Source organism: Taudactylus pleione, unplaced genomic scaffold (assembly GCF_031769625.1).
Source record: "Taudactylus pleione unplaced genomic scaffold, aTauple2 ptg000138l, whole genome shotgun sequence".
NCBI classification, from domain to species: Eukaryota; Metazoa; Chordata; class Amphibia; order Anura; family Myobatrachidae; genus Taudactylus; species Taudactylus pleione.
The window spans coordinates 10,267,750-10,282,628 of NW_028284540.1; the positions used below are offsets into that span (position 1 = coordinate 10,267,750).

Below are 14,879 nucleotides of genomic sequence, written 5' to 3' on the forward strand. Positions count from 1 at the left end.
GAGGGGCTTTTTGGCGTAACTGCAGCAAAGATGTGTGAGGACACATCAGTACTTCCAAAAGCCGATGTATAGGCTTAAGCTAGCTACACACTGTCAGATTTTTTTTGATCAGGCTGAGAAACTGGCTGATTTTCAGCAAATTGCCTGCCCCAATATCTGTGCTACATATTATGCAATTTTTCCAAAGAAGCTAGAGATTTTTCACCACACTGATTTTGCATATGTCCTCTCACAAGCAGGGTGACATAGTGACAGGAGAACATAAGAAACATGGATAGATTATTGAGAATGCACATACTGCTCAATATCGGGAATTTGATGCCAAGATTTTCATTCTTGACCGACCGATCAAGAATGCGTTTGTGGATGTTTTCTTACCGTTTTATCGGTGAAACGCTGAAACAATCGTTCATACACACTATACAATAAATCTGGCTGATTATTCGCAAATTGGCCCAATAATTGTATAGTGTGTAGGTAGCTTCAGTGCGGTCGCACAAAAAAGTGAAACTATCTGCCTGCAGCTGAATATCTACATTTGGTTTCTACAGGAACATTCATTACTTATTATGATTGTTGCGCCCAAATGAACTGGGTTACGCGTAAAGTGGCTGAGGAGGAGCCAACAGTGCAGCCATTCATCTACAGAGTGCTGGGCACACCCCCAGAGTGATGACAACATGGAGCACACCCCCTTTTTGGTCATTCTGGGGGTTTAGGTGGCACAATGGGTGACTGCGACCCCAGTAATACCACTGATTATTTCAAGTTTTCATTATGTATAACATTACAAAATGTTCTAAATACAGCATATAGGACTGGATGTATCAATTTTGAAGTTTATATCCCCCCATCTGTACTCCTCTTACATGCTGAACAAAACAAATACCAATGTGGGTTATTTAGTATTGGGAAATGTCCACAAATAATTCTGCCATGTCAAATGTTAACTTTTATGTTCTAAACTGTGCTTGAAAAATTACATTTTAGTGGCTAATGTGATAAGACATTTATTCCAAATAGGTGCCTATTAAACTATTTCTGTCCTTTAAAATCTGCAGAAATGTATGTTTTCCATATATTTGTTAATGGGCTAATTTAACAAGTTCCAAAAAGCTTAGCTTTTCAGAGTTTGCCTGCAGCAGCAGGTGGCATTAACCCACTATTCCCTAAGGAAGATATTGAAAAAATTAATTTCTCCATTGAACCAAAAATTGGACTTACATTGTTGCATAATGCAGAGCAAGTGCTGAAATCTGTATAGCACCTCCAATCTTCAGGGATATTGCTTCCATGCTCTAATTTTTGGTTCCCTAGTTTTGCAAATATAAATTGATTTCTTTGGTGAAAATCTGCTGTCATTGTCACTGTAATGGGGTGGGGGGCAGGGAACTTGGCAACAGAGGGTTGTAAGTGGAAGAAGACCACCCAGGATTAGACACTACCCTCTTCCCACATGGAAATTACATAACCTGAACTCCAATAAGTGCTAATGTTTCATTAGGTTTATTGTGCAATAAAGATACCACTGTCTGACGCTTTTTGTTACCCATAGAGCTGCTGGTTATATACTGCTCTTATACAGCACATCTTTCTCACCCCTTGAATACAGTTCCTGCCATGCCAGGCCATGAAAGATCCATTTACTTATGCCACTAATGTTTATAGGATTGAAAGTGAATCATAAATTCTGTTTACAACCAAACTTTACAGACTCTGGGAACGCCACAGCCTAAAATGACTAAGTTGAGTTAAGTCAGTGACCGCTGCCCCCTATCCTGTCATGGGGCTGTCAGAAGAGCATCAGAATGTTTAGTAGATCAGTCTGTGTCCTGTTGAACTCGCAACTGACTAAATTGCTTTACCCTCACCTGTTGAACAGACTGTTTACATCTGTGATGGCCAATAGCAGCCCACCACTGGTGTATTAGTGACATTGATGATGAATGAGACCCAATGTGCCCCATGCCTCAGCGATGTCACCAGTTCATTGATAAGACTGCATTCTAATGTTTTTTTTAGCCTTTAAAATTTGCTTGTTATACCACTGAAACAGACACCTTTAATAGCTGAGGTGTGATGAGAGCTTTAGCCATTGTATGAAGCATTTACCTGCTCGGCTCCCATACAGACAGCTTCATGCTCTGTGAACATTTCTACACAAACACTATTGCATTAACTTTATTTTTACTTAAAGAGGCAGGAGCCTTCCTATACCATTAAGTGGCCAAGGGGCTAAGTTAATGACTAAATATATGGAAAGTTGTGTGAGTGGGAAAAGGTTTAACCTATCGCCAGTACACCCCTATTGCCAGTGACCTCACAAAGCTGTCTTCCTCCAATGTGGATAGGTGATGGGTCCCCTATAAGTTTGCTTTCCCTGGAATTGTTGTTGTGCTTTGATTACCTGCTGATTTTCCAGTATTTGCCGCTGTTTCTGTTTCAGGTACTTGTTTGTGCTGCAGCTGAAACAAGATATCCTCAGTGGAAAGTAAGTGTTTCTGTCTGTGATGGTCATTATGCTCCCTGACCCAGTCTGCTAGCACTCTGTTCTACTTACTTTTTTTTTTTTTATAGTAACATACCAAAGCTATTGATAATGCTGATACTTAAGCTAGGTACACACTGGAGGGATGTCTGGACGATTTACCATTTTGTAACGACATATCTCCTACATCGCTCAGTTTGTACGCATGATTGCGCGCTCCCGCGTTTGCAAGCGATGGGCGGTAGGTTTAATGTGCTGCACATCAAACCTGGCAATATCTCTAGCAATTTTGTGCATATCATGCGATGTGTACGGAAAATCGGGCGACAAACTATGTCGTACCAATTTTGATGTAATCCTCATGTCATGCCCTGCTCCTCCCTCTTCCCTCCACCATTTGTATGCCGGACTCCGTGCAGAGTGCATTTCAGCGTCAGCAGGAGCAGTAACAACAACACAACATTTTCACGTATTCTCTACTACTTTGGGATGTGTAATGTGTGGGCTGGCTCTTGCAGTTTTTGGGGGTCTGTTGCCAGGGTGACTTAAATCTTGCTCTGTTTATTATATGAGAACTGGCTATTGCAAATTTTGGGGGGACTGTTGCCAGGGTGATGTAAACCTTGCTTATTATTATTAGCTCTTATGGTCTTTTCCTCTTTTACATAATAGCCCACTGTACAGCCCATTATTCAAATTTCCAGGGGATTCTAACGACTGTTGTTCTAGTGTGTACAGGAAGAACGATAAATCACTAATGACCAAGCGATAAAATATAACATTAGGTCGTTCACAAGATTGCAGTGTGTTTGCTCAATATTACTTGTTCTGGGTTCAAGTCAGTAAAGTTGGAGCGATCACTGATCACTCCAGTGTGTACCCAGCATTACTGCACATCACTTTAGCTATATACAGTAGGTAGTAGGAAGAGGCTTGGAGCAGAGTCCCTGTAAGTATTTAGTTACAGGAAACCTCTCTATTTAAGGGGCAAATTAAATTTGCCGCGAAAAGCCGAGGTCGTCGAAAAGTGCAATGTTTTTGTCTGTTTGGACGAGATGTTTTCTCCATGCGTGTCCCTGCTTTTCGCCATTTTCAATTCCAAAACAGGCGAAATCGCGGATAGGCGAATATAGCTAATAGCGCAACTAGTGAAAAGGACAGCATATTTTGGGGAAATTATCCTGATCCACTTAAAAAGTCTAACTGACCCTGGGAGTCAATATAGAAAATCACTAAATACTTTATTAGGGCTATTTATAGAGTCAAAGGGCTGTTTTTATGCATATTTGCATAAGTGTGGAAAAATGATATAAAGCAATGTTTTTTTAGAAAACTAAGTACCGCAGTTTAAATTTGAGGTACATGTAAATGGGTACTAGTGTATTTTGGTGTCTCTAAAGTGTCGCCTCCTGCAATCCTAAAAACACCTTTTTTTTTTTTCTACCTTTTTAGCCCCCCCAAAAAACCAGGCACACTACTTTTTTTTTTTACCTATTTTCCAACACTTTTCTACTTCAGGGTCCATAGGGTATCCACAGGATACCTTGGGGTATAGGTGATGACGTCAGGCATCGGGCACCATAGAGTTAAGTTTCAGCCTCCCAGGATGGACTAGGGTCCCCCTCCTATACCCCGCCCCCAAGCCAAGGCATCTCAGTTTAGTTTGGTGCCCGGCCGGAGTCGGATGCACCTGTTAGAGGGGGGCCATGAAGAGCCCCTGAAGTTTCTTCAATGCAGCTGTGGCTGCACATCTGGAAGTACAGCATGGACAGTCAGTCCTGACGTCCATGCTGTCTTCCCTACACCCCCGCCGGTACCAGAACGCCGGTACTGATCCGGGGATGCTGGTAGGCATCTGGGGTCACAGCTAGCGGTGACCCCAGATGTTTAGGACCATGGCCGGAATCAAGGGGGACAACAGGTAAGCAGAGGGGTCCCGCGGTGGGTCCCCGCTGATACATGGTCCCGAGTCCCCAGGCAGGGGGCTCCCTAGGGACTGGCTGCAGCGTGGAGCCAGGTTCTAACCTGCGCTTCCACTACCCCCCTGGGACAGCAGGACCGCGGCAGAGCGGTAGCGCTGGGTCCCCCTGCATACTTCTCCTCCGTTGGATTAAGGTCTGTGTATGCAGCGCTGTGTCTTACCAGGCTCTGAGTCTGCGTAGTTGAGGATCAGCGCTGATAGTGCAGGAATTGATTTCTTTGTGACCTATGCTAGCGTCTGCTGCCTGTACTTTCATTTTCTATCTGTCAGCATTTAACTGTCCCTGTTCTTTCTGCTAAAGCCCTTGCGGTGTTTGCAGGGTGGTCTCACACTATACTAACGAGTATCAGTGAGAGGGGTCACATACTTACCATTATGTCTGAAAGTGATTTTCCTCTCCAGCTTTCATGTATTACATGCAAGGTACCTATAGCGGAGGGGAACGGTAGTGCGGAGGGACTATGTCGACGGTGTTATTCGTTGACTCGACCGATTACGGTCACTGCTCCGGTACAGGAGCCGCCCCCTGGGCTTGTTTTGCCAAAGTGCTTACAACCCTCGTGGGCCAGTTATCTCCGCAGCCTGCCTTCACTCAGATGGGTTTGTCCCAGCAGTCAGTGGTGTCGTCACCCATGCAGGGTTTCCCAAGACAATTGATGGTACCCCACAGTCTCCCTATTTCCCCTCCTCAGGTCTCTCATGAGCCTGCGTGGGTTAATTAGTTAACAAGCTCTGTACAATAGTTGTCAGAAGTGTTGCAAGGGGAGTCTGTGATGCTGCCTCACAAGCGGCCGGTGGCGTCTGTTTGCTCCTTATGAGGATGACGATGGGACGTCCGACGACGGGGAGATTCTGGATCTTTCTGACCAGGAACTTCCCCGTCCTAAAGAGTCAGACGCTAAGTCTAAGGTGTATATACCTGGCCTTATTCGTGCAGTCCGTACTGCTTTAGTTATTGAGGATGAGGAGCCTCCAGTATCAAAGTCCAAATACGCCTTTTTCAAGGATGTTAAAGGAGATACCACAGTGTTTCCTCTTTCGGGGCAATTAGTTGACCATCTAGAGGAAGCGTGGAAACAGCCAGGCAAACTATATCAGCCTCAAAGGCGTTTAGCAGTGGCGTATCCGTTTGCGGACAATTATTTTGCTAAGTGGGAGTCCCCTCCACAGGTGGATTCCCATGTGACACGCCTTGTCCGTAGTGCCACATTACCCATGCCATCCATGTCCTCCCTTAAGGATGCTACGGACCGCAAGGTGGAGATCTGCCTGAAGTCCATCTATTCCCTTGCGGGGGGGCAGCGTGGCCAGCTATGGCCATTTGCTGGGTTGCCAGAGCTATGGAGCGCTGGGCTGATACGTTGGAGGCGTCCTTCGATTCCGACTGTTCGGCTGAGCAGACGGAATTGATCGGCAATCTCCGGGATTCGGCCACTTATATCAACGAAGCGGCCTTGGATATTAGTACCCTGGCGTCTCGAATTTCTTTGGCGGCTGTAGCTGCTCGTCGCACATTGTGGTTGCGATCTTGGAAGGCGGACGCGGATTCCAAAAAGGGTTTGGAAGCGTTGCCTTTTAACTGAGAAGTTTTCTTTGGTCCGGACCTGGACAAAATTGTAGCCATGCTGGCGGCAGCCAAATCGGCATGTCTCCCGTCTGCTGCAGTTCCTTCCGGTTCGGGTAAGTCGTCCTTTCGGCCTTATAGGGCCCAGGGTAGGCCTAAAGCACAGTCCTTTCCCCTACAGGCTGGCCCTAAGAAATCGGCCAAGCCCCGGAAGCAGGCCTGGAGTACCAGACGTCCGGCCCCTAAGCCGGATGACAAGCCTGCGGCCTGACGGTCCGGGCCTCCCTTTGGGGGATCCCAAAGTGGGAGGCCGCCTGCTGCAGTTCGCCCGGTGTTGGTCGGTCACCACGATGGACACTTGGGTTCTCGAGGTGGTCTCACACGGGTATGCCCTCTCCTTCCGGCACAGACCCCCGGCTCGATTCTTCACCACGGGTCTACCATCAGACCGGAACAAAGCCACAGAGCTGCGGAAGGTCTTTCACACTACGCTCCAGGCTGGAGTTATAGTGCCTGTTCCATTCTCCCAGAGGGGCCAGGGTTTCTATTCCAATCTCTTTTTGGTGCAGTAACCCAATGGGTCGTTTCATCCGATTCTCAACCTCAAAGCTCTCAAGTCTTTGCGGGTGCCGAAGTTTCGGATGGAGACCCTTCGGTCCATCATTCTGGCGCTGGAACCTGGGGACTACATGGTGTCATTGGACATACAGGACGCTTACCTGCATGTCCCTATTCTGTTGCGCCATCAGCAGTTCCTCATGTTTGCAATCCGCAGCGACCACTTTCAGTTCCGGGCGTTACCTTTTGGCCTGGCGACAGCACCCTGTGTTTTCACCAAGGTGATGGCGGTCATGGCGGCTTCCCTGCGACTGCAGGGAGTCCGCATGTTGCCGTACTTGGACGACCTTCTCTTAGTGGCAGGATCTCCGGAGCTCCTTCTGCGCCACTTGGACCTGACCATTGCGCTACTGCAACGACACGGCTGGTTGATAAATTGGCAGAAGTCCACCCTGATCCCGTCTCAGCGGATTCTGCATCTCGGAGCCTTATTGGATTCGGGACGGCAAAGGATCTTTGTGACGGGGGAAAAGATCTTTGCCTTACAGTCCAGGGTGCGCAGTTGTCTGCAGAGCCGCCGGGTGTCTCTGCACTCGGCAATGAGGTTACTGGGCTCCATGGTGTCGGTATTCGACATGGTGGAATATGCCCAGTTTCACTCCAGACCTCTGCAGCACCTGATCCTGTCCAAATGGAATGGACTGCCTCAGAGTCTGAAGTCCCAGACGTTGGTGCTCACTCCGGAGGTTCGCCTGTCTCTAGCCTGGTGGTTGCAGACGACCCATCTCAACAGGGGTCGTCCGTTCTGGGTGGCGAATTTGGTCCTGTTAACAACGGACGCCAGTCTTCGGGGCTGGGGAGCGGTCTCGGGTCCACACTTGTTCCAGGACAGGTGGACTCCGGCAGAAGCAGAGCTTCCAATAAACATCTTGGAACTCCGAGCGGTTTTCAATGCTCTCCAGCAGGCACATCGGGTTCTCCAAGGTCACCCAGTGCAGGTCCAGTCGGACAATGCTACCACCGTGGCCTACATAAACCGGCAAAGAGGAACCCGAAGTCGGGCGGCTCTCGTAGAGGTGTCTCGGATCCTGGTATGGGCGGAGCGCAATCTTCCGGCCGTATCAGCTGTCTTCATCCCAGGAGTGCTAAACTGGGAGGCGGACATTCTCAGTCGCCAGGACGTTCATCCAGGGGAATGGTCCCTGCACCCAGACGTTTTTCAACTGCTTGTGGACAGGTGGGGTCTTCCAGAGATCGACCTCATGGCATCCCGGCACATCAACAAGTTGCCGGTGTACGGGTCTCGCGCAAGAGACGAAGAGGCGTCCCTGGTGGATGCTCTGTCCGTCCGGTGGACGTTCCGGTTTGCTTACCTCTTTCCTCCGGTTTCCCTTCTTCCACGGGTAATCCGGAAATTCAAACAGGAAGGAGGGACGCTCCTGTTGATAGCTCCCGCATGGCCCAGACGGCACTAGTTCTCAGACCTTCAGGGTCTGTCCGTGGACAGTCCTCTGCGCTTACCGCTCCGACTGGACCTTCTGTCACAGGGTCCTTGTCTTCACCCGGACCTGACTCGGCTGTCTTTGACGGCGTGGCTGTTGAGACTGCAATGTTAAGGTCCTGGGGGTTTTCCAGCACTGTGGTGCGAACCATGCTAAGAGCTCGGAAACCGTCTTCCGCGAGAATATACCATCGCGTGTGGCATACGTTCTTCCAGTGGTGTCGACCGAGAGGTTATGCACCGTGGGAGTTTCGTCTGTCTCGTGTACCCACCTTCCTACAAGCGGGACTAGACCACGGGCTTCGCCTTGCTTCTTTGAAGGTGCAGGTTTCTGCCCTCTCTGTCTGGTTTCACCGTAGGATTGCTACAATCCCTGATGTACGCACCTTTTATGCAGGGCGTTCTGCGAATTCAGCCGCCTTTTGTACCACCCGTTGCGCCTTAGGACTTGGCTGTGGTCCTGAGAGCTCTCCAAGGACCGCCGTTTGAACCACTGGGCTCAGTGGATCTTAAATGGCTTACAGCTAAGACTGTTTTCCTTCTGGCCATAGCTTCGGCCAGACTTGTTTCTGATTTAGGGGCTCTCTCTTGTAGACCCCCTTTCTTGATTTTTCATGGGAACAGGGCAGTGCTACGCACTCGTCCTGATTTTCTTCCCAAAGTTGTTTCCCAGTTTCATGTTAACGAGGAAATAGTTGTTCCAGCTTTTAACTCACCCGGCCTTTCAGTGGGTGAGGCCACTTTGGATGTTGTGCGGGCCTTAAGGACTTATGTTGACTGCACTTCTTCGTTTAGGATGTCGGACGCCTTGTTTGTTCTCTATGGCACCGTAAAAAGGGTTGTCCTGCTTCAAAGCAAACTTTGGCAGCCTGGATCCGTATGGCTATTTCTGAAGCTTATCTTCATGAAGGCCTGCCGGTTCCTCCTTCTGTGAAGGCTCATTCCACTAGGTCTGTGGGTCCTTCGTGGGCAGCTCGACGTGGTGCCTCTGCAGTCCAGATCTGCAAGGCTGCTACGTGGTCCTCTGTCCATACGTTTTGTGAGGTATTATGCGTTTGACACCTTTGCCTCTCAGGATGCTTCCTTCGGGCGGCGGATTCTCCTTTCAGCACAGGAGCTTCCCCCCCCTTGAAGGATACTGCTTTGGGACATCCCCAAGGTATCCTGTGGATACCCTATGGACCCTGAAGTAGAAAATGAGATATGGTAAGAACTTACCCGTGTTATCTCTATTTCTACGAAGTCCATAGGGCTCCACAGGACTCCCGCCCTGTCGCACCTGTGCTGCAGATGGGCTTTACTCTGGTCACCGGTTTTTCCGTCTCCCTCTGGTGAGAATGTGATTCTTGTGTGTGTCCAGATCTTTCTTCTCTCTTCCTTCTCCTCCTCCGGCCTATGGCTTGGTACCTAACTGAGATGCCTTTGCTCGGGGGCGGGGTATAGGAGGGGGACCCTAGTGCATCCTGGGAGGCTGAAACTTAACTCTATGGTGCCCGATGCCTGACGTCATCACCTATACCCCAAGGTATCCTGTGGAACCCTATGGACTTCGTAGAAATAGAGATAACAAGGGTAAGTTCTTACCATATCTCATATTTTTTTACATTTTCGCCCCAAAAATGTGTTTTTTTGGGTTGAATTAAGATCATTTTAAAATGTTCTTGCCTAATTGGTCATTAGGGGGGTATCCAAAGGGTTCTGAACAAAGTCCCCACATTCGTACCCCCAAAATATGGATTTTGCACAGTTCTCCTGCCTTTTGCTGGAGATACTTTTTCGCCTAGGCGAAAATGTCCTGGAATTGAATACGACGATACTTTGAAAACAGGTGAAATGTTTTGCCAATCTCTGCTTTTCGCAGCTAATTGAATTCGGGCCTAAGGTTTTCAAGTTGTCAAGGGTTCAAAAGTACTCTTTGGCTGTAGCCCAAAATTTTTATTCTGTAGATTATGCTATTAGTAACACTGTAAATTTCTGCAGATAAATGGAAATATTCTAGGCTGGTGGCTTCTCCCACCAAGGCCCGGGAGTGTTATAGCTATTGCAGGTCTTTTGTGTCTGAGCTATCTTGTCTTGCCAGTTTGGGATTGTGGTTCTGGTGTTATCCAATCTGGTATCTAGTGTATTTTTATTCTGCAATAATTATATTGCTTTATGTATCAAGTTACCGGAAAACCACCACATATGGGCTTACTATGCAGCATTGTCAAAGCTGTTAACTGTTTGACCACACACAATCCCGTAAGACTGGATTGTGGCCACAGTCTAGTCAATGCCAGACTGACTTCAGATCTGGTTGGTTGGCAGTCACCATCTCCATGAAGTAAAATAGATGTAACTGTTTTAATAGTCTCCTATGCTTTGTCTTTCAGGTTGGAATGTCCATTTGATACCTGTGTGCAGTTGGCAGCATACACCCTGCAAGGTAGGGGGAGGATTTAGTATATAAAATATATATTTAAATATGAATAAGGTCTAGTTCTGAAGCTAGATACTCTGCTGAGTATAGCTCTGCTGATCTAAACTTGATTCTATTGTTTCATTCAGCAAGATGGGTTCAATATATTCAGTCAAATTCACCAATTGGTAGAAAAATGTTTTAAGTATTTTGTATTCCGACAAATTACATATTCTGCAAAAAGTTTCCACCGGGAAGTGGATCGGGCTGAGGGCCTGATTCAGAGCCGCTCGTAAGCGGCCGCTCGTTCGCTCCGAGCGATGTTTGCCCAACTGCGCATGCGTACGGATCGTAATACGCATGCGCGAACCAGTCAGTGCGGCCGAAAATCGTGTGCTCGCAAAATAGAGAATGCCTGCTATTTTGAGTGACAGAATGAGGCGTAGGTGGGTGGTAACAGGGGAAAGTGCTTGAAAACGGGGAGTGGAGATCCGAACGCAGGCGTGCTTAAAGGTCAAAACGGGCGTTTTAAGGGTGTGCATAATTAATACAGCAGCGTCATTGACCACGTCACTGTTTTATTTTCTAGCCAGAACTGCTCGCAATATTGTGGTAGCAAAAACCAACCACAAGAATAGCGAGCAGATCATACCCTGGTCGATGTACTCGATTAATCTAATAAATAGCGGACATGACGTAGGATGCGAGCGGCCAGGGGGCGCATTTTTTCTAAAAACGACCGCAAGTTTTGTTAACTCGTTCAGACATTGAGGCGTGAACAGACCGCAAAGAGCGAATGGTTCATTTGAATAGCCACCCCTATTTTCTGAACGAGCGAGCGCAAATCGCGTCCGGCTCTGAATCAGCCCTGAATGTGTCATTTAAACTTGGGGTTTTTTTGTGTTTGTTTTCTAAACACTTCATGAAGGTTGTTATTCATTTCGGAAATGGGTTTTCTAAGATAGAAGAAACAAAAACAAAAAATAAGCCTTGTAATGTCACATTTATAATTTAAATAATTAGGATTTTGGAAATTGCCATGAACATAAATGTCAACCCTGTAAATGTAGACCTAATGACTGCATCCTCCCAAAACCTTTAAAACCTCATTGACCAATTTGCAAACTCTTTATTTTCAATACTTCTTCAATGAATTTATCACTTATTCAAAGCAAATGTAGCAGACTCATAACTGCCTCTGTATAGCTCCAACAAACGAGTCTAAAGATATATATTCCCATTTCTTAAAAAAATAGATTTATATATTCAAAACACATCACACATAAATTTCTACGATCTAAAAACTTTTGAAACAACTTTGCATCAATTAAACAGCTCTAATCGAGTAATTGAGCATAAAAATGGCAAGAGAAGCACCAGTCTTGGGGACTACAAAAGACATCCGTCACTACTGGTCCATAGCGTAGTCAGTCACCATGTTCCAACTTTAGCAGAGGCTTTACAATGATGCCAAATTGATTAACCTGGACATAACAATGTGGGCTTTCAAGACTCACTACTTCATCAAAGCCTTCCAGCTCATCCTAACCCACTGCTAAATGCTCCTTCTTCTCTGTCTACCCCATCTGTGTCACGCCTGTTTCTCACTCCTTCCTCTTGTTCTTCTCCATACTTATACTTCCATCTACTCCTTACTCCCCACTAGGGCATCGAACACTTGTTTAATTTTTGCTTATTTGAGTGTTATACTCACTAATTCAGCAATGTGTATAAATATGTCCTTGTCCTGCATTGTATTGTACTGTAAGTTACTGGCTTCTTATTCACATTTGTTTATGTACTTCGTAAGGTGCTGCGGAACACTTGTGGTGCCATACAAATAAATGATGATGATGATGATGGTTGTAATGTGAACTTGCAGCACATCAACATGCTTGGCATGTAGACAGTGACCACATCGACATTTGTCATGTTGACACTAATAAAATGGCAATATGATTAGAGTGTGGACAAAATGTTCCTGGCAGTCCATTGTTGACTTCAGTGTCTTTCGGGTCCAGCGGTCAGCTGACGGAGACTTCCAGCTGATCCTGTGGCGTTTCCAGCATTGAGTGTCACTAGCCCTCCCCCTAGTGCCTGGCCCAAACCCCCTCCCCTTCTGCAGCCTAGCCTTAATTCTGAGAGTGTCTGCATGTCAACACCACAATGTTGGACAGTTATGATTGTCAACCTTGTAAATGTAGACATAATGACTGCATCCTCCTAAAAACATAAAGCAAAAAAGGCTTCAGTAATCCCACATAAGCCCAGGCCTGTTGGATACGTTTCAAAATATTTTATGCTAAAGACAGTTGGTTCCAAATATAACAGTTAGAACTTAACCTCAACCTGCCGCAGAACTGAACCATGCATTGATTTAGTTAGAGATGCAGCACTGATGAATGGTGCTGATTTCAAACTAAACTTCTAAATAACCATAAGTATTTAGAATAGAACATGTCAGACATTTTAACAGTGATTGAGGATTTGTGTAAAAAATTGTGGTTTTAATTGAGTATTCTGTAAGTCTAGAAACAAAGTCAATAATGATTTGGAAGTTGAAGGCCAACTATGAATGATTCCTTTAATATTGTTCCTAATAAAGTAACAGGTGAAATTAAATATTGTATTTAAATTTAATTTTTAAGGTTGGGTCCAAATTAATTTATTGCAGATTATCTCCGTAATAATCTTTTGCGGCCTTTCCCATTATCCCTTTCTGTATTTCCTACCCTTTGCAGCCATAATAGGTGCAAGTCTCTTAAGAGTCTAGGGGCTAGGTTTGCTAAAGCTTCAAAAACAGACAAGTGGTTGTGTTGCCTATAGCAACCAATCCGATTCGATCATTTTCTAGAATGCAATAGAGATCTGTTAGCTAGAATCTGGTTGGTGCTATGGGCACCACCACATGTCTGTTTAAGAAACTTTAGTAAATCTACCCCCAGTTCTTTGGAGATTTGCCTTCTCTGTGTTGTGGTCTTTGACATTCCCTCACTGAAGATAAGACCAGGGCAGTCAAAGACCACTATCCGACAAGAACCCTTGGTACCCTACACACAACTCTCTGATCATGCTACCTGCTGGGGAGCAATATTCCTCCAGCCAGTCATCCTTGCTGTACAAGAGTACTCTGACATCAAAGCAGTAGTAGAACCAGAAGAGGACACATGGCCCCGAATTTCATGGGTTATACTGATTAGTCACAAAATGTGATCATGGTAGAATCTGATAAACAAATTTCTTCTATAAACTGTACAAGGGTAGTTTGTCATTGTATGTCTGTTTTTGTTTTTTTGTCTAGTAACTATTTATTTTTATTTCAATAACAACAGATTTTAAGACTTGAAATATTGAGGTTGAGTGAAATTTATTAGGGACTGCGTAATAATGCTTTTCGTGTTACAGCGATATTTTCAAGATGTAAATCCCTGTCTGCCTTTCCTCCAGGTTGTCCCTTTTTGGGATTAATGTCTAGATTCCAACAGCCCAAAAGTCCTTATTTGACTGGCAGAAATGTTTACCTGGCTCCTAAAAGTTTGATTTTCTTTACCGTGCATGTTTTAATATGTTAGATACGTGTAACAAATATCACATAGCTCCAAAATATAAGATGGGTGCATGGGTTTGTGCTAACCAGTCCTTTGTATCTCTGGCTGTGAGAGATGCTGGCGTATGTGGTACCGAGTTCCGGGAATGACTGCTATAGCCAGTGGTAGCACAGTAAGCCCCCTGTCTGTCTGCTGGATGGATAAGAAGATTTTGTTTTTAGATGACATGAGATGTTAATCTGGATTTAGCAGCATCATGTTTCGTTATCTGGAAACATTATATTTACAGAAGAATCCTGTGCTAACCTTTTACTCCCATATTTCTTGTGTGATTAACCCCATCTTGACAACTATGTCCTTGCAAAATACATTTATTTCTTTAAACTTTGTTTGTTTTTCTGCTCCCTTTTAATCTTCCAGGATGAGCAGAAAATGTTTGTTTACTTTCCTGAAACCTATAAGTAATGCTCTTGTGTGTCTGTCTGATTCATTACCTATGAATGCTTATTCCCCTAAGATGTTCACAAATTATGCGATATCACCGTAAAGAGTGTGGTGGCTAATAGTCTCTCTGAACAATTTGGAAAACAGTATTATAAGGCGACTGGGATCATTCTCTGACCGCTAATGGCCTTCTAAGAATCTAGTAGGCATCCTATAGAACAGGTTGATATCTATGTGTGTGTGATCCTGTCATTCTGTCGCATCTAGAATCTTGGTGCATCTGGAACAAGGCCTTGTAACAGTTTGGCTGCAGCTGTCATTCAACAAAAGTTTTTAGAGTGTTATGTTACGGGCCCTATACATCATACAACCATTTCTCCAATCTGCAGGTTGGAAA

At 45.6% G+C, this 14,879-nt stretch overlaps 1 protein-coding gene across 5 annotated transcripts in view; it reads left to right on the forward strand.

The window, feature by feature from the left end:
* EPB41L5 (erythrocyte membrane protein band 4.1 like 5) overlaps positions 1-14,879 on the forward strand; it is a 157,421-nt gene that overhangs the window by 42,386 nt on the left and 100,156 nt on the right. For all 5 annotated transcript variants that reach the window (XM_088473647.1, XM_088473643.1, XM_088473646.1 and 2 more), the window contains exons 6-7: positions 2,447-2,491; positions 10,465-10,517. In XM_088473647.1, coding sequence (XP_088329773.1) covers positions 2,447-2,491; positions 10,465-10,517 — 98 coding nt within the window. The remainder of the gene's footprint in view (positions 1-2,446; positions 2,492-10,464; positions 10,518-14,879) is intronic.